The following is a 19989-nucleotide window of genomic DNA, read 5'->3' on the forward strand; positions in this document are numbered from 1 at the left end:
GTGTAGACAGTGATGAGGTAATGATGCAAGTTGTGAACCATGAGCAACCACTAGAGACAGAACAAAACAAAACCCAAAGACATATGAACCTAAAACCGCCCTAGAAAAATAATTTTAAAAAAACCCCGAAGACAGATTGCTAATAAAGTAGACAAAATGGAATACTAAACTGTGCTAAATAAATCCAAAAGAAGTCAGGAAAAAGGAATAAAGAAACAAAACACAGGACAAATGGTAAAAAAAAAAAAAAAAGCTAAGTGGTAGATTTAGACGGAACCATATTGATAACTGCATTCCACGCAAAAGTCCAAGAGCTCCAATCTAAGAGATTGTCACACTGGGATAAAAATGCAAGATTCAATTATATGCTGTAGGTTTAAAAAAAACACCCACTTTAAATATAATGATATACAGATTGAAAATATAAAAGGATGGAAAAAGATAAAAAACATCATAAGAAAGAGTGGTTATATTAATACCAAAGTAGACTTCAGAGCAAGTAATATAACCAGGGATAAAGAAGGAGATTTTCATAATAATAAAGGGGTCAATTCATTAAGAACATAATTCTAAATGTCTAGGCACCCAATAATAGAGCTTCAAAGTACATGAAGCAAAACTTGACAAAAACTTGAAAGGCCAAAAACTTTTATTTAAGATCAAGGAAACATTGCATGGGAGGTCTTAACCAAAGGCATAGAGATAAATAAATAACAGACAACATTAAAATTATATGGGTTTGAAAGGAAGAAACAGAACTATCATGATTTGCAGATGATATAGTTGACTATGTAAAAAACTCCAAAGAATCTCAAATATATAATTAAAACTAACAAGAGAGTTTTGCAAAATTGCTGGAAAAAACTTTACCTATAAAAAACAACTGCAGTCACAGGTAGGAGAAAATATTTGCAAAACAAATATCTGCTGAAGGACTATTATTTAAAATATACAAAGAACTCTTAAAACTCAACAATAAGAAAACAAATAGCCCAATTAAAAAGTGAGCAAAGATCTGAACAGTTACCTCATCAAACAAGATATCCAGATGGCAAATAAGCATTAAAGAGATGTTCAGCATCCTATGTCATTAGGGAATTGCAAATTAAAATAGTGAGATACCACTGTACATCTCTTTGAATGGTCAAAATCCAAAATACTGACAATGCCAAGCACTTACGAGGATGTGGAGCAACAGGAACTCTCACTTATTGCTGGTGGGAATGCAAAATGGTACAGCCACTTTGGAGAGCTTGGCAATTTCTTACAGAGCTAAACATATAATCCAGCAATCACGTATCTTGGTATGAACCCAAAGGATTTGAAAACTTAAGTCCACACGAAAACCTGCACGTGAATGTTTATAGTAGCTTTATTTATAATTGCCAAAACTTGTAAGCCACCAAGATGTTTTTCAGTAGGTGAATGGAAAAACAAGCTATGGTACATCCATACAGTGACTATTATTCAGAAAAAAAAAAAGAGGTATCAAGCCATGATAAGACATGGAGGAACCTTAAATACATATTGCTAAGTGAAAGAAGCCAAGTCTGAAAAGACTACATATTGTACGATTCCAACTGCATGACATTCTGGGAAAGACAAAAATAGAGAAACAGTAAAAACACCAGTGGTTTAGGGATTAGGGGGGTGGGAAAAATAATAAGTGGAGCACATGGGTCTTTTGTTTTTTTCACATGAGTCTTTTGAGGCAGTAAAATTATTCTGTGTGATGCTTCAATGGTGGATATGTGACACTATGCATTTGGTAAAACCCATAGAACTGTATAATAGCACAAGAGTGAGCCCTAATATAAATGGACTTTAGTTAATAATAATGTATTAACTGGTTCATCAATTCATAAATGTGCCACACTAACGTAAGATGTTAATGGTAGGGGAAAGTGTGCGTGTGAGAGGCGGTATATGAGAACTCTTTGTTCTGATCAATTTTTCTATTAATTCAAATCTGTTTAAAAAAATAACATCTATCATTTTTCTAAAAAAATGAAAAAGTCAATGGCATTTTTACATATGAGGAACAATGAGTCCGAAAAATATAATTAAGAAATAAAAGATATCATTTACACTAGCAAGAAAAAGATATAAGGAACATAGGGATATAGCTAACAAAATACATGAGAGCACTTTATGGAGAAAATTATAAAACTTTATTGAAGGACACTGAAGGTCAGTATACATGGAGTGATGGATCATGTTTTTGGATAAAGACAATATCATAAAGATATTGGTTCTTTACAAATTGATAAATTAATTCAATGCAATTTCAATAGGATTTGTGTGTGGGTATGTAAATTGAGAAGTTGATTCCAAGATATACATGGAAGAGTAAAGGGTCAAGAATAACCAAATAACTTCTCGAAGAAGATGGGGAAGCTTACTTTACCACATATTGAGAGTTATTATAAAACCTTAGTAATTAAGACAGTGTATCATTGATCTGGAGACGGTAAATAGACCAATGGAACTAGAGAGCCCAGAAACAGATTCACATATATGTGGAAACTTGATTAATGGAAATGGAACTTGTAGGTCAGTGGGTAAAGGGTAGACTATTCAATGTATTGTGTCAGGGCAAATAGTTACCTATACAGAAAAAAAGAAATAGATAACTCTCTCTCTCTCTCTCACACACACACACACACACACACACACAAAATCAATTCTGGTTGGATTAAATTCTTAAATACAAAAAGCAAAGATTGAAATATTGAGAAGAAAACGTAGGAGAATATCTTTCCAATTCAGGTGGAGAGAGGGATTTCTTAGGATTAAAAAATATTTACCAAAGAGAAAAATACTGATATTACTGACTACTTTAAAACGAACTTGTTTATCAAAACATACTTTAGGACTTCCCTGGTGGTCTAGTGGTTGATACTCCATGCTTCCACTGCCACGGCATGGCCCAAAACAACCAACCAACCAACCAAACAAACAAGAAACACACTTTAAAGACAGTGAAAAGACAAATAACAAACTGGGAGAAAATATTTGTAACACAAAGAATTGTCAAAGAAGAGTAGGCAGAATGTGTAACTATTTTCTACAAATCTGTAAGAAAAAGATAAATAACCTAACAGAAAAACAGGCTAAAGATAGGACAGACATTTCACAGAAAAAAAAAAAAAAGGCCCAGAAACATAGAAAGATTCTTACTCTTATTAATAGCCAGGAAAATGCAAATTAGATGTGCAGCTAGATGCCAATTTATGCCTACCGGACTGGCAAACATTAAGGAGTTAGTCAATATCGAGTCTAGGCAAGGGTGCGGAGTAATGGGAACGAAAATCTTCTGCTGGTGGGATTGGAGAGTGTTACAGCTACCTTGGAAAACAATTTTGATTACCCAGTGTTGACAAGATGATACAAGGACTTTCAGATGATTTGTTAAATATTATAATATATCTAGCAGGGGCTTTGATTTTTCCATGATGCATGTAAGAGAAAAGTGCCATGATCCTCTTCTGATCTGTAAGAGAAGTTTTTTTCAAGTATCTATAACTTTTAGGAATACTGAGACAATTTATTATAACATTATAATTAAGTCAGTGAATTGAGACAAGCAACCACATATTGGTTTCTTTGGAGGTTATTTTCACATGGTGGTTATTTTCACAGGATGTGGCAACAATTTCTAAAGTCATAGGAGTCGAACAAGACCCTGCTGCTCTGAGTTGCCAATAGCGATGAAGAGTCACATGTGTCCACTTTACATGGGAGAACAGGACACATTCCGTTAAAAGTTTTGAACCAAAAAGCAGGTTCCTTTTTTTTTTTTTCTTTGATAGAGTAGTTAGAGATCTGAAGCGATTTTACTTTTATTTCCTTCACTTTACTCCAATCATGAAGTTTCACAGTGATTTCTGGGGTGAAAGAGGGAAGGTGATGTTGAGAATCATCAGGGCTGTGGTCCAGATGGCCCCAGGAGGTGTGGGCCTCACTGGGGCAGCTGGAAGAGCACCAACTGCCCGGCGGGCTGGTACGTGATGTCCTCCGAGGCCTCCAACTTGCGCAGCTCAATTAGGCGGTCGCCTGCAGGGGCAAGTGAGTTGGCTATCAGCTCTGCTGCCTTGAAATCGCCCTCCGCAGAGATGACGGCTGCTGCTTCTGAGGCTCAGCCTTTTCCATCACAAATCTGGCTCCTCTGCTTCCTGCTGAGCCATCTATTTGGCTTCCACCACTTCTGGGAACTCCCTTCCGAAGGTCAGATGTGTCAAGGGTTATGTCATCCAGGATGAGCCTAAAGGTGGCTGCTCGCGCCATGAGGTCATTGCTCACCTGTCTGGAGACCAGCTCTCTCTGGTGATAAGTTCTCCAGCATCAAAGTGAGCCACCACGGATCTGAGGATCTCTGTAGTGATGGACGGCAGCATGAGCTCATCAGAGTCTTCTCTGATGCTGGTGAAGATTCTGGGAAGTGGCTAGTAACTGGCTGGAAGACGATGCGCAGGGTGATGTCGACATTCTGTAAATCTTTGCTTCCAGTGATTACTGGCACGTTACGTGCTGGAGGGCGGTAAACAAAGATAACTGGTTTCTGTACCCAAGGGATGAGAAAGCGAGTCCCTTTTCCTACAACAATGTCCTGCACTCCACAGAACAGGTCAAAGGTGATAGGATACCTCTGTGCCCAGCATCTGTATTACACAAGGCAGAATTTACCACGCCTCCTGCAACGGCTAAGGCCAGGCTGAACTTGACGATGGACTCAAACACTGTCTCCTTCTGCTGGACCCACTCACACCTTCGCAAGCCCTGGCTCCTCCCGGGCTCACCTCCTTCCCCTCCGACACGAGGCAGCCGATCCCCTACATTCTCACCTGTCAAGCAGATTCTTTGAACCACTTTTGTGATGTTGAGTATTGTCCTCCCAGCGGTTGTGTGGGAGCAGGGAACAGCACTCACCTCTGAGTAATGAAAAAAATACTTTTCAGGCCCAGGCTCTGAAATTTCATTATATGACATTATAAGAAAATAGCCTGTGGAGCTCTGTTTGACTAGCAGATGGAGAGAAGGCTGAATAGGATTTGATTTAATGAAAGTGCAGTAAGAGGAATACATTGTTTTTTTCTAAAAATTAATAAAGTTGGATGTGTACATTCCCTCCAACTTTGCTGCTTCTCTCCCAGAGAAGCGGAAACCCTCCCATCTTCCCTCCAGCCTCACAGCTCCACCCCCAGAAGAACCCTTCCATCTGCAGCAGAAGGTATGCCTTACGATATTCATAGCCATAAATTGAAACAGGCCAAATGTCCGTTAAAAGTCGAATATATAAATAAAACTGTGGTGTAGTTGTACAGAAGAATACAGCAGTGAAAATGAACTATAACTGTACACATAAACATGCATGAATTAAAGAAATATGTAGAATTTTTAATTTTTAATTTTTTTTGGCCATGCCATGCACCTTGCGGGATCTTAGTTCCCCAACCAGGGATCAAACCTGGGCCCCCTGCAGTGGAAGTGCAGAGTCCTAACCACTGGACTACCAGGGAATTCCACAGTATGTAGAAATTTTTTAAATCACAAGGGAATATATACTAAATGATTCCATTCATAAAAAGTTTTGAAATAGGTATAAGCAAATAATTATACTATCTTGGGATGCATATGTGGGTATTAAAAAACCATTAAAAAGAAAAAGCAAAGGAATGATCTACACAGAGTTTGGGATAGCAGTGGCAGGGAGAGGAGGAAGTGACTGGGGAGGGAGATGGTGCTTCTGAGGTCCTTCTCAGGTTCTACTTTTTAGTCTGGGTGTTGGGTGGTGGGTACAGGAGGTGTTCGTTTTATTATTTTTCAGACTGTACATATACATCCTATATATTCTTTCATATATATGTGTGTGTGTATATACGTATGACACATATATATGTAAACCAAAGTGTTGTTTATAAGAGTGAATGGGACATGAAAGTGCATGAACTTTTGTTGTGGAGTGAAATCGGGAAATGTTGCCCTGCTTGGGATGAGGGAGTGAAGGGAAGGTTTGTCTTGGGTTTTCGGTTGTGGCTGAGAAACCATGGAACATGTCTTATGCTCACAGGAATGATGCAGTGGAGAAAGGGAAGCTGGCGTTTTGAAGGAGAGAAGGAATAATGTGGGAGCAAGTCCTTCAGAGATGAGAGAGGGTGGGATCCAGTGACAAAGGAAGGCTTGGCTTTTGAAAATAGTAAGGACGTTTTCCCACTGTAACACAGACAGTGACTCCGGGTACGAGCTCCAATGAGTATGTAGGTTGAAAAATTGGAAGCTGTGAGATAATAGTAAATATATGTCTTGGTCTTTGGCCCCAATTCCAAGCACAGAGCTCCTAGAACGCTTCCTTGTAAGTTCCTAAGTGATACAAGCACCAGGGGAACCTTTGTTCTATTGAGGCCACTCTGGGTGGGTGCCTGATGGCTCCTGGTCTCCAGAAAGACTAAGCTACGATTAGAGGCTTGGAATTTTTACCACCCTCCGATTCCCCACACCCCCTTCCCTCCACTTCTCTAGAAGGGTGAGAAGGGCTGAAAATTGAGTTAATAATTGATCATCGCTGCGTGAAGAAGCCTCCATAAAATCCCAGTAGTATGAGGTTTGGAGAGTTTCCAGGTGGCTGAACACATCCGCAGACCAGGAGGGTGATGCACCCCAACTCCATGGAGACAGAGGCCCCTGTGCCCAGGACGCTCTCAGACCTCGCCTTGCAGAGCACAGGCTCCGGACGCGCAGGCTCAGCGGCCATGGCTCACGGACCCAGCCGCTCCGCGGCATGTGGGATCTTCCCGGACCGGGGCATGAACCCGTGTCCCCTGCATCAGCAGGCTGACTCTCAACCACTGTGCCACCAGGGAAGCCCCACTTGTATTTTTTAAATCATATCCTTTAATAAACTGTTAAATGGAAGCGTTGCCCTGAGTTCTGTGAGCCTCTCTAGCAAATCAGACTCAAACCTGGGAACCTCCGATTTGTACCCAAGCTGGACAGAAATTGTGGGTAACCTGGGGCCGTACTACTAGCAATTGGCATCTGAAGTGGGGGGCAGTCTTGTGGGACTGAGCGCTTAACCTGTGGGATCTGATGTCATCTCCAGGTAGATAGCGTCAGAATTAAGTTGTAGGCCAACCAGCTGGTGTCATGGAGAATTGCTTGGTGTAGGGAAAATCCCCACACATCTGGTGAAGAAGTGTCCCAAGTGAAGTGTTCTGTGTGACAGTAAGGGAGAAACACAAGGGAGGGAGAACTGGGTATTTTCCCCCATTACAGAGGCCAACTGCCTAAATTGTCTGTGTTTTCAATGAAGCATAAAGTGAAGTTCTCAACTGAAATGCGTGTGGGGAACACGTGGGAGGTTTGAAGAGATAAAGTCTGAAGTGTCATCCGGGAGAGCAGTGAGCAGGCTTACAAGGGACCTGCAAGAAACCGCGTGTAGTGCTGAGAGACGGGAACATTAAGATAAAACTGGTCAGCCCAGTCGTGTGAGTTCACCCTAGCAACATTCAGCGGGTCAGGCACAGAGAGGTCTGGGTCTGAACAGGGCTGGGTTGGCCAGGCCATGAGATGAAGCGAGAAAAGGGCACAGAAGTGGAGGATCCAGAGACGGAAACAGTTTAATTACTGACCGTGGAATTTAGGCTGAGTGAGGAGAAAAAGGAAAGATGGGGGAGGGAGTGATATTAGTAAAACCAGTGCTGAACTTAGTGGCTTTGGGATCTTAATGAGGTCAAAGACTTGTCTCAGTGTGTTGGGTACTCAGGGGAGCTGGGAAGTTAGTGGTCAGAGATTACTTGAAATGAAGATTTTAGCAGAGGCGCCGTTACTGGTGATGACAAGTCCAAGGTCTGCGTGCCTGGTGCAAGTGAGGAGATCAGGAGCCTGAGACAGTGATGGTAGTTCTCAAGCCAGGATAGGGCTGCCTACCTCCTGGGGGCAATATGTGTGGGGATGCTTAACGTGGCCACGACTGTGGAGCGGGAAAAACGCTGCTAATTAGTGGACAGAGTGTAGAGATGCCACATGTCTTGTAATGGGCAGGACTGTCTAGCACAAAGGATCGTCCTACCCTGATGGCAATAGAGCCTCAGCTGAGAAACGCTGGGCTAGGGTATTGGATGGGTCACCTGCATGAATGCAGAGTCACTGATGACAGGAAGAAGGTGGAGAGGAAGACAGAGGAGGCGAGGGAGAGCCGAAGAGAGCCACGAGGCAGCAGCTGGTAGCACTCGGTAGCACGATTTCAGTGGAGCCGGAGGTTTGGAAGCAAAGAAGCATGGGAGACCGAGGGCACATACCCCGAGGGAGAGAGCACCACAGGGGACGGCTGGGTTTCACATAAAGCAGAGAGGTCAAGAAGCATTTGAAAAAGTGGAGGCTATTGGGCATTTTCCTGTCACAGACGGGAAGTTCCAGAGGGTACATTGGAAGGTGGGCCAGTAAGGATGAGAGAGAGAGAGCTGGCCAAATGAGAGCATGCCCAGAGTAGCTGGGGATGAGGATTTGGGCACGGAAACTTCTGGTGATCTAAAGCAAAACAGCAGGGATGGCCGCGTGATGGGTGTAGCCCTGGTGGTCTCTCACAGGAAGGTGGATAATCAGTTCAAACTACGGTCCAGAATCCTTAGTGCATGGATCAGGGACTTCTAGGTAACCATTCCTTGAAGTAAACCCAGAGGGTTCAAGTTTATCTTTCACATTTATTAGAGTACTCCTTGAATAATTTATATGGATTCGGTCAAACCCAGGAAAAATCCAGAAAATCCTACCACACCTCTATTGAATTTTGGAGAAGGTTCAGCTACCGAGTCCTTCAGACATTCATGAGTCCAGGCTGCCTGACAGAGTCACCTCATCGAGGAAATTCTGATTTCTATGGGCGGAGTAGGCTGGAACCATGCAGAATAGAGTCCTATGGGCAAAAGCAGTACTTCTGAACCCTTACTGTACAGGTGAATTGCCTGGAGGTTTTGTTAATATGCTGATTCTGACTCAGTGGGTCTGGACTGGACCCGGGTTCTCCACTGCAGGAAAGCAGTGTACTTAGGTGGAAAGAGTAGAAGCCTTGCAGCTGGCTAGGTTCAAATATGGGTTTTCCTTATGCTGTCTGTGCGTTCTTGGGCTACTAACCACTAAACTCCTTTGGTGTAAAGCAGGAATAACGTCATAGGCTGTTGTGATAATTAAATGCCCAAGGAGCACACAGCAGGGGCACTGTAGGAGGACTTCTCTTTCCCCTTTGTCCTGTCCACAAAACCCACTGCCTTTCCAGACTCAACGTGACACCTTTTCGTATTTGTGGGCATACTGGCCTTCTGTGGTGTGTCAGCTGCCTGCGAGGGCAGCTCTGTGGTGGCCACTCATTGACGCCAGTGGGAGAGGAAGGTACAGGAGTCTTCTTCTATCTTTGATTAGGGCCAAGCTGGCTGCCCTAGCTCCCCTTAGCTTTTCTTTTTTCCGTTTTGTAATCTGAAAATCCCAGTCCCTATTTGGGTGGATAATTACTGGCCACCAAGACTGAGGGTCCTAGGTAGACCGAATGGCTTTTCCCTGTCTAATTTTTTCACTGCCCTGTCCAATGCATATTCCTTTTCCAGTGTGGAATGAGTAGAGCAGGCCTCCCACCCTCCCCCTGTGGAGTCTGGCTTAGTGACTTTGGTAACTTTATCCCTGAGTCCACCTGCCTGCAAGGCTATAAGGACAGCCTGGTGAGGCCTGTGGCTTCCTCTGCATGGCTGCAGCTTCAGAAGCACCTGAAGGTTGCCCAGGCACTAAATCCCACTAATCACTGGGAGTTAGGGGTGTGAAGGATACAGCCTGGCAGTCAATGGCTCCCCTAACTGAGGCCCACGAAGGCCATGAGTGTTTCGTAGAACCAGGCACTTCTTCCTGAGTGAAGGGGTCCCGGGGTCAGGGAGATCAATGTAGACGGCTCTACGCCACTCCTCAACAGCCCGGGGGTGGTACATTCTTGATTGGGTCCACAAAGCCCTCCCAGTGAGGGCAGGGCTGCAGGGCACAGGTGCGCCCATCTAGCCTTTGGAAATGAATGCCTCCCGCACCGCGTTGGGATCGAGAGGAGGCCCCGCTTAACCTTCGCTTTTCCCTTGGCCTTGACAAGATGGGCTCTTCACACTTCCCAGTGTAGGAACAAGGTATGGTCCTCTTTGGGAGGATTTTCCTTTTGGGGGAAAGGATCAAAGGGACAAGCTTGAGAGGACTCAGCAGTTCTCTGGGTTTAGAATCCAGAAGGAAATAAGCAGCTGCCTGCCTCTAATCTGCCTCTTGGAATGCATAGCATGGAGCCACTCATCTTTATTAGCGTGGACTTCTGCACACTTAGAACAAGGTCCGTATCTGGGTGATAAGGAGAACTTCAGGAGCAGATAATAATGGGAAAGAAAAAACCATTGTCCCTCAGTGTATTTGGTATCCTTTCTACAGGTAAAACCAGTTGCTATACCAGATTTGAGTTGGTGATCAACTTGTTATAGTCTATCAAAAACCTATGTAGACTAGGGGAAAAATTCCCCTTCGGCTCCTGTCCTTGAGAACAAATGAGCTGTAGATCATTCCTACTTAGCAGAGAGTGGACAGGCATTGACAGACCACAAATGACCTCCATTATTATTTTTTTAAATTTTTTAAAATTTATTTATTTTTGGATGCGTTGGATCTTCACTGCTGCATGCGGGCTTTCTCTAGTTGCGGTGAGAGGGGATCCCTCTTCATTGCGGTGCGCAGGCTTCCCACTGCGGTGGCGTCTCTTGTTGCGGAGAACGGGCTCTAGGCACGCGGGCTTCAATAGTTGTTGCTTGCGAGCTCTAGAGCACAGGCTCAGTAGCTGTGGTGCTCGGGCTTAGTTGTTCCACGGTATGTGGGATCTTCCCGGACCCGGGCTCGAACCCGTGTCCACTGCATTGACAGGCAGATTCTTAACCACTGCGCCACCAGGGAAGCCCCTCCATTATTATTATTAATTTTACGGTACGTGGGCCTCTCACTGCTGTGGCCTCTCCCGTTGCGCAGCACAGGCTCCGGACGCGCAGGCTCAGCGGCCATGGCTCACGGACCTAGCCGCTCCGCGGCATGTGGGATCTTCCCGGACCGGGGCACAAACCTGCGTCCCCTGCATCGGCAGGCGGACTCTCAACCACTGCGCCACCAGGGAAGCCCTATTTTTTAATAATACTTAATCCAAGAGAGGTCTTTTGAGTTTGTGGAGGGAAATATTACTTGGCTAGGTACCAAAAGGCCAATGGAGACGGGGGAAGGGTCAGGTTGGAGGTGCAAAGCAGACTAGGTTAGTAGAAAACGAGGTGCGCAGTCACCCAGGCTCCTGCTTGCTTGATGCTTCTAGATGGGAAGTGTGTGTGCACGAGCAGTGGGGGCAATTCCCCTGCAGGTCTCTCTGCTGCGCTCCTGGCGGAGAGAAGAGGGCATGTTCTCCCCTCCCAGCCTTGTCTCCATCCTCCAGAAGCTGGGGCTGGCACTGCTGCCTGGGAACAGGTGTGGTTATGCTCTCTGACAGTTAAGGACTTGGCCCGTGGACCTGAGCTTGAGGGGAATACATGGGAGTAAATGTACATGCAAACACAAGAGAAATGTATGATGGAGAAGGGCGGACTATATTTCTGCAGAGCAGATGGGATTCTTGGGTTTCAAAAATAATCTCCCTATTGGGCGTGAGACAGACTACAAGGACCTACTGTACAACACAGGGAATAAAGCCAATATTCTGTAATAACTGTAAATGGAGTGTAACCTTTAAAACTGTATAAAAATAAAAAATATCAAACAAAAGTACCCCTCCCCAACACAAATATATAACATTTGCAGTCTCCTGGAGGTCAAAAAGCACTACAAAACATTTCTTATAAAAGTATTTTTTAATAAATTGATGTATTTCAATGTTAACATGATAGCCCAATGCTATATCAAGGTAGCAAAAGTGAAGATTCCTGGTATTTTTTTTTTTATATAAACACTATGAATGACAGTACATTTGCATTCAACTTCACAAGAAATTATCCTCAGGTTCATGAAGATTCTTGAACAGCTGTAACACCTTTCAAACAGTGAAGATGTGTATTGACTGAGTAGACAATGAAAGTCTAATGACTGAGCTGCACTCTAAACCATACTGAAGGAAAGGGGTACAATGGCAGTTTGGCCAGCTTGCTGGACAAAATCCAAGCCTTTTAAACTTAGTCACTGAAAGAAAACACAGCATGTATCAAAATTACAGAGTATCTTATAGAAATGGACCCATTAGAAGACACACAGATTAGAACCCTGAAGCAGTGAATGAGTTTCTACCCGTTTTGTGATGGAAAGAAGCCATGGATATAGAGTCCCGCAGCCGTCTGTAGGGTTGAATCTCCTCACACACACAATGCTATCAATTGGTGAAAACCAGAATTCCCTGCTATGTACAAATGCTGGTGAAGGTAACTTGCACTATTGCTGTGGGTCAGAACAATAGTGGGCTGGATTTCAGGCATCAAGTGGAGGCTCTCTTTACTGCTGTATCACTGCCTTCTACCATTCCACAGGCCACACTTTCCAAAGCTGATGCCCCTTTCTTAGGGTTGAAACAAAGGAAAAACAAAACCCAAGGGCACTGAAAACAAACAGTAGAAACCAGCAGCTTCTGACCCTCTTAACACTATATTACTGTCCAACCCACAATGAGAAATGTGTTTCACTTGGTTACAACTACGAAGAGAATATCTGATGCCATCATATCACATGTATCTTAATGACTGGATTTTTTATATAGGATTTTTCTTAACAGAGATCGGGTTGAGAACAAGATTCTTTTCCTCCAAGGGAAAGCTGGTGAAATGCTAGTTAACTGAATTCACCCTCAATTTTGAACTGTAGTGGACAAACTGACTTAAATGAGATTTTCTAAAGTAAAGACATTTATTTCTCAACCTCAAGTACCATTAGACTGCAAGCAATCTCACGTCCAGAATTTTATCTGGTGGTTCTACGATAATTGGCCTCAGGGCCATTATTTATTTTTACTAGGACCTTAACACTATTTTTAAACTCCAAATGCTGCAGATGAAAGTCAGTACAACAAAATAACAATATAATCATTTGTGTGCTGAGGCGCTGGATTCTGGATAAGCAAAGGTGGAAGGCTCCTGGCTACTCGCCAAGAAGTGCCTAAATAATGGCCACTCCTTCACGTGTGTCCGTAGCACAGATTTAAACTCATGTCTATTTGAATGGATTAGAAAAAACTGGAATCCACCACATTATTAAAAACAAAAAATCCCAAGCGAATGGCATCAAACATTTTTCACTAACCTGGGTTTTAGTGGTAGGACTCTTCTTTGAGTGAACTGATTCACTGTCAAGAGTCTTCGCATTTTATTCTAAATCTCATTTTTAGACCTGAATCAGGTCAACTTTTCATAAAGATCATAGATTCCTTTCTGTCACATCTCTTAAAACAAGTGCTCTGCACCCACCCCCCCCCCCCCCCCCCCCCCCGCTAAAAGAACTGAGAATAATTTGTAAAAGCTTTCCTCTCCAGCAACAGAACAGTCAAAAGCATAAATTAGGTTAAGTGGCTTCATTTTCCTCAGGTCAAACCCAAGGTTTATTTTCCCTATGAACAGGGTGTGCTTAATTTGATAAAATGATTCAAAATCAGCTTATGGAAAAGTTAAAAATGTAGTGTACTGAAAGATATGTATCCTTACAAAGAGCAATAGCAAACAATCCAATCTAGAAGTTTAAATAAAAGTAGATGATTTTAAAACTAATGATATATATATATATATATATATATATATATATAAAGCTGAAGTCACTGCCTTGGATAATTTATACACTGCATCCAATATTTTATGTAGAACATTCATTCTTAAGGCAGAAAAATTGAATTTGACATGTAATGACTTGGCTCTTACATCCAAGGGTCAAACTGGGAGTAGACTTGAGCAGACAGATTCCTTGCTAATGAGGACTTATCTGTGGTGACAATTTCATTCTTCGAGTAGGTTATGTAAGAGACATACATTTGAGAGAAAGAAAAACATGAATAAGACACATAAATATGAGTTTTCCACAAGAGGTCAATGAGACTAAGCTTTCTATAATGAGGTGAAACTACTCCCATAACAAACTAACAAACTGCAACATACTCTTTCTGGTATGGTACATAAAATGTTTAAAATATCAAAGTATTAACTTTTTGGAGAGTGTTACTTTAGACTCTAGTTTTCAAGGTGTGGTATAAAAGGTAGCCTGAAGACTTAAAAGCAGTTGAATGTCAACTCACACTGCTACTCAGAAGGCTACCACTTAGGATATTCCTGCCCCACAAACAAAATCCTCTGCAGGGAGGATATCAATGTATATTAAAATAAAAATGAAGCCCCCAACATATGTGCAAAAACACTTGTTACTAGTAAGAATACCTTTAACGAAAAACATCTTACTTACAGAATCAGAGGCATCAAAGCCAGACTGACACGAGAGTATACCACCCCGTGGAGGTGGCCAGATATTTGGGATGAAAGCCACCGTTCGGTGGGAACCTCAGGAGATGTACCACTTGGAGTGGAGGGAGTGCTGGGTGCCCAGGGTCGGGCGCCTCTCACGCAGATCGAGGTCCCAAGCCCTCAGGGCTGTGTGTGCTCCTTCACCTCTGTGCACCCTGGTACCAAAATGGTAACAAAAACAAACACAAACCTAAAAGACAATTCTTAAGCAGGTGATGGTGACTGTAACTGTGTAAGTACCTTCTTGTGTGCCTATTATTTATGCCGAAGCTCGGGCAATTGTCAGAAGTGTACAAAGATTACCTGCCTAATTTCTGAAGACATGAAGATTTTCTTCTTTCATGGTGGCAGGAGTCCATGCAAGATTTGTAAACAGCGATACAAAATACTGTAAACATAACTTAACAGAGCTTATATAAAACAGAAGTAAATCCAAATTTACAAGTGGGTAAAAAAGACAGAGGGCAGCTTCATACAAAGTTCTCCCTCCTGCGCCAAGTGATTTTTTTTTTTTGATTACAAATATAATCCTGAGCTGAAAAACTGGGATTTGGGGGAGAGCCATCTTTGCATACAAAATATCCAGAGGACATTTACTCTTTTACTCTTCTCTACTGATATTCAACTGCCAGAGACAGTTCTGAATGCGTGACTTTGGAGACATTTACAGTTTAGTGTGGCGCCCGGGTCTGGAGCCTGCGGCAGTGCTGGCCATGGAAGCGGAGGCTGCAGCATCCTCCGCTTCCTCCAGTTCGTCCTGGAGCTCTTGGCTGACGCTAGACTGCAGGGCTGCGGGAGTGAGCCACTCCTTTGGGAGGCAACTCTGGAGAAAGGGTATACAGGAGCTGAAGTAGGCAAGCCGATTGATCCAGCGAGGAATCTCTTTCCCACAAAGAATCTACAGGAGAAAGAGTGTAGTATTACGTGAGAGGTTAGGGTTATCTGGTCAGCTGCCAAGGAGGGGAGGGTCGGGGAGGGAGGCGGATATACAAAAAGGCCACTGCGCATTAGCCTTTGGTGCTGTTACTTCTGGCCTTTGATGACAAGCAGCTCCCTAACTCGGAAGCCTGGGGTCCCCCTACTGTCAGCTCCATCCCTTCCCTTCTGAAGAACTTTGTTAAGTTGCTTACTTTTTACATCTATAAAATCAAGCTAATTCCATTTGGCTCCTTTCTTTCTTTGGTCTTTGTAACTGCTTTGAGTAGCATGTAGAAGTACTTTGAACACATAGAAGACTTGTTAATACAAGATACTATTCAAGTAACAGAAGCTCCAGGCACTTCTCATCCTTATCCTGTTCTTAGGACTTGTAAGCCCCCTCTTTTCCCAACTGCAAATAATAAGAACTAGGTCTTTTATAATACTAACTTTACTCTTTATTACCCTCCTTTCCTTCTGCAGTCAAAACTAGGGTTAACTAATCCACGCTTTATTGTCCCTGTGGTGTTTTTGCCTCCAATCATGTCAAAGATTATAATCATTATACTTATGATCTGGACGTACCATCTACTTTAGCTTAGTTGGTTTCAAAGTATCTTACATCCAAAAATTAGCTAAAATGTAAATAAGCTGGCACCTGTCATCAAGCAATATAACTTTTCTCCCTAAAGGTTTAGCCCTATGCCTTAAGGGCTACATTTAAATACTATGTCTCTGTCTTAACTACAGGGCTAGGCGGTGGTCTCAATGGAGGGAGAGTGGCATGTTTTGATCATTTTTGATTACCCGGCCTGTAATCAAAGAGAGGTAGACAGTACTTAAAAATACCTGAAGAATGTGCATGAATTAGATCTGGGGGAAAGCTAGCAATGCCCTTATATTATACCGTTCCTATCTGTCTATTCTAAAAAACACAGGCAAACAAGTATTACATTATATTTTACACCCAAGACATAATTGGGGATATACGTATATTTGAAGGTTACCACAGAGCGGTGACTAGGAATAGCAAGGTTAATGTAATGAGCCACTGCTGACTATCCAGCAGCTATTCTCTTCATTCTCCTTCCTAAACCCTGGTTTCATTCAGTCACCTGCCTTCCTCCATACATCAATGTGCTTCACAGGAAGCTGACTTCATCCCAACACCTGCAGGCGGCTTGATTAACCTAAAACAGAGGTCTGTAAACTAAAGCCACCTGTTTTTATAGGTAAAATTTTATTGCAACACAGCCATGCCCCCTCATTTTTTTTTTATGGCCTACAATTCTTGGGCTACCATGGCCAAGTGGGGTCCAGGAATAGTCCACAGGCCTAAAATATTTACTATGTGGCCCTTTCAGAAAAAGTGTGCAGATCCGTGATCAAGCCAATGTCTTTTAAACTTTGAGTCAAGATCCATTAGTAGCTTTAGCATTTTAACTTGAATTCTTAAAATGAAATAGACTGTAGATACTAGGGAAATTGTGACACTTGTTTTAGTTATGTGTACATATCTGGATCATGATGTAAAATATATTTCTTACTGTAGGTAGCGGTCAAAAAATATGTGATTCATATAACAAAGTTACTTTTGCATTTAAGCTTCACCTTGGTAATCCCTCTTTCTAGGAATTTATTCCAGAGACACACTGGCAAAAATATGAAAAAAAGGTATGCACAGGGTTATTCATTACAGCACTTTTTTGTAGGCTAAAAATAATCCAAATGTCATTAATAGCAAACTGACTGAATACATTTTGGCACAAACAAGGACTATTTAGCTGTGAAAAGAAGTGAGGACTATCTCTATATACTGTTACAGAATAAACTCCATGGTACAATGTTAAGTTAAAAAAACAAAGTGTGTGTAGGATGCCTCCCAAATATAATGGTGGACCGGCACAGAGTAAGTTATAGACATTCCCATTCTAAAAGGGAGAACACGGAAGGAAGAAAGAAATCATTAGTCCCAAGCAATTTCCTTTTATAAATTTATTTTATTATTTATTTTTGGCTGCACTGGGTCTTCGTTGCTGCGCACAGGCTTTCTCTAGTTGCAGTGAGCGGGGGCTACTCTTCGTTGTGTTGTGCGGGCTTCTCACTGCAGTGGCTTCTCTTGTTGTGGAGCATGGGCTCTAGGTGCAGGCTTCAGTAGTTGCAGCATGCAGGCTCAGTAGTTGTGGCTCGTGGGCTCTAGAGCGCAGGCTCAGTAGTCGTGGCGCATGGGCTTAGGTGCTCCGAGGCATGTGGGATCTTCCCAGACCAGGGATGGAACCCGTGTCCCCTGCATTGGCAGGCGGATTCTTAACCACTGTGCCACCAGGGAAGCCCCCAAGCAATTTCAAAATCTGACTGGGCAACCTCCATTAGGTTTCAAGGCCTGGGACTAATCCTCTGCGGCCCTCAGTTCTGTCGTCTGGGCCCTTGAAATTACCCTTTTTCGCCAGGCTGTTTACTGCCTGTGAAATTTCGGAATCCAACAGTCATCTTTCATTCTGTCCTCTTTCAGTCCAAGCCGGCAGTGTTTCTGCTAATATAACATCGTCAAAAATGTTGAGTCTCCTGTGGGATTCACTCTATTGGATAAGAGGTTCCTCTACAGATCTTTCCTGGAAAATCCCATTTCTATTCCTGATTTCCACTGAGATGGCTGAGAGGATCCACGAGTCACATGTTTAATCTCTTCAGCAGCAGCAAAAGGTTATCCAGTCACACCCTTGGCCTTCTCTCCACAATATGCTTTCCTAACAGTAAAGCCCTCTGCTATGTTAATTTTTCTCTGCACAGCACAGGAACCAATTCTTTTTTCGAAGACTGTTAAGTAACGGAAAAGAATCAAGACATCTATCCTACCTTTCCTATGCGGACTGAACCTCATGGTAACAAGAGGGTATTTGGCCTTTATTTATCCTGATTCAAACAAACTGTTAAAAAATTATGACAAGTGGGAAAATTTCAACATTGTATATTTGCATTATATTAAGGAATGCATGTTAATTTTTTTTAGGTTGATAATATTTGTAGTTATGTTAAAAAAATCTTTATCTTCGGAGCTACAAAGTAAACTATTTACAACTGAAATGAAATAACACCTGCGATTTGTTTCAAAGTAATCTAGGGATCAGTGTTATTTCAGAGTGGGCATTTATGGATGAAACAAAATTAGCCATGAGTTGATAGTTTTTGAAGCTAAGCGATACGTATATCAGGCTCATTATACTAGTCTCTCTACTTTTATTCAGGTTTGGAATTTCCCACTGAAAATATTAATTTACAGAAGGTATTCAGGCCAGTGGCATTTAGTAACGGCAATGCCATTCTTCTTGCTAGTGACTGGTTTAGAAATGGCATTCGACCCAATTCTGGCCATGAAACATGACCTGCTTTGGAAAGGGTGGGAGGTTCTGGAGAAAGTCTCAGTTTCTCAGAGAGAAGTAACGGGAGAGACAGAGCTTTCTTTTTTCTCTTGATGTTGCTGTATCAGGATATGGTGCCGAAAATTGTTGCAACTACCTGAAAACCATAAAGGGAGCTAGCCTGAGGGCAGAGCCAATCTAACACCCTAAGGATGGCAGCTCAGAGAGATAAAAAGACCTTAGGCCACTGGTGACACACAGTTGAGACACTGACCATACTGACATGGAGCCCACCTTATCCTGGACTTCTTGTTTTGTGAGATAAAATATTTCCTCATTGTTTAAGTCAATCTGAATCAGATTCGAATGCATCTGACCTGTAGTGTAGGGGTTGGGAAACTTTATCTGTAAAGAGCCAAATAGTAAATATTTTAGGCTCCGCAGACCATTTGGTTTCTGATACAATTACTCAACTCTGCTGCTGCAGCCTGTAAGCAGTAAAGATGATAGGTTAAAAATATGAGTACGGATGTGTTCCAGTCAGATTTTAATGGATACTGAAATGTGAATTTCACATAATTTATACATGTAACTATATATTCTTCTTTTGACCTTTTCCCAACGGTTTAAAGATGTAAAAATCGGGACTTCCCTGGTGGCGTAGTGGTTGAGAATCCGCCTGCCAATGCAGGGAACACGGGTTCGAGCCCTGGTCCAGGAAGATCCCACATGCCATGGAGCAACTAAGCCCGTGCGCCACAACTACTGAGCCTGTGCTCTAGAGCCCACGAGCCACAACTACTGAAGCCCGCGCACCTAGAGCCCGTGCTCCGCAACAAGAGAAGCCACCGCAATGAGAAGACTGCGCATGGCAACGAAGAGTAGCCCCCGCTCGCCACAACTAGAGAGAGCCCGCACGCAGCAACGAAGACCCAATGCAGCAAAAATAAAATAAATAAATAAACAAGCAAACAAATTTAAAAAAAGGTAAAAACCATCTTTAGCTTGCAGGCCATACAAAAAGAGGTGGTAGGCTAGTACTGGTGTGCAGGTTGTAGTGGTTTGCTAATCCTTGTTGTAGAGAAGCATCTGCAATGATAACTATGATGCTTCTTAGAACTTTTGGAACAATTTTGAATAACAGAGTACATATATCAACAATCATTTATAATTAGCTATGGTTTTCTATC

General features: G+C 42.7%; 1 protein-coding gene and 1 pseudogene across 3 annotated transcripts in view; both read right to left on the reverse strand.

Annotated features, from left to right (window-relative positions):
• Nucleotides 1-3624: 3624 nt before the first annotated feature.
• On the reverse strand, nucleotides 3625-4989 carry LOC307176337 (prohibitin 1-like; annotated as a pseudogene). The gene has a single exon. The product of its transcript is annotated as a prohibitin 1-like (transcript).
• Nucleotides 4990-11658: 6669 nt separating this feature from the next.
• Nucleotides 11659-19989, reverse strand: part of DESI2 (desumoylating isopeptidase 2) — a 42613-nt gene continuing 34282 nt past the window's right edge. Inside the window, exon 4 of one of the 2 annotated variants that reach the window (XM_079925702.1) lies at nucleotides 11659-15420. In XM_079925702.1, the coding sequence (XP_079781828.1) occupies nucleotides 15187-15420 (234 nt within the window). In that variant the 3' untranslated portion in view covers nucleotides 11659-15186. The remainder of the gene's footprint in view (nucleotides 15421-19989) is intronic. The other variant, XM_079925701.1, reaches the window with a different exon arrangement.

The sequence above is a fragment of the Stenella coeruleoalba genome, assembly GCF_951394435.1.
Source record: "Stenella coeruleoalba genome assembly, chromosome: 1".
In the NCBI taxonomy this organism is placed as follows: domain Eukaryota; kingdom Metazoa; phylum Chordata; class Mammalia; order Artiodactyla; family Delphinidae; genus Stenella; species Stenella coeruleoalba.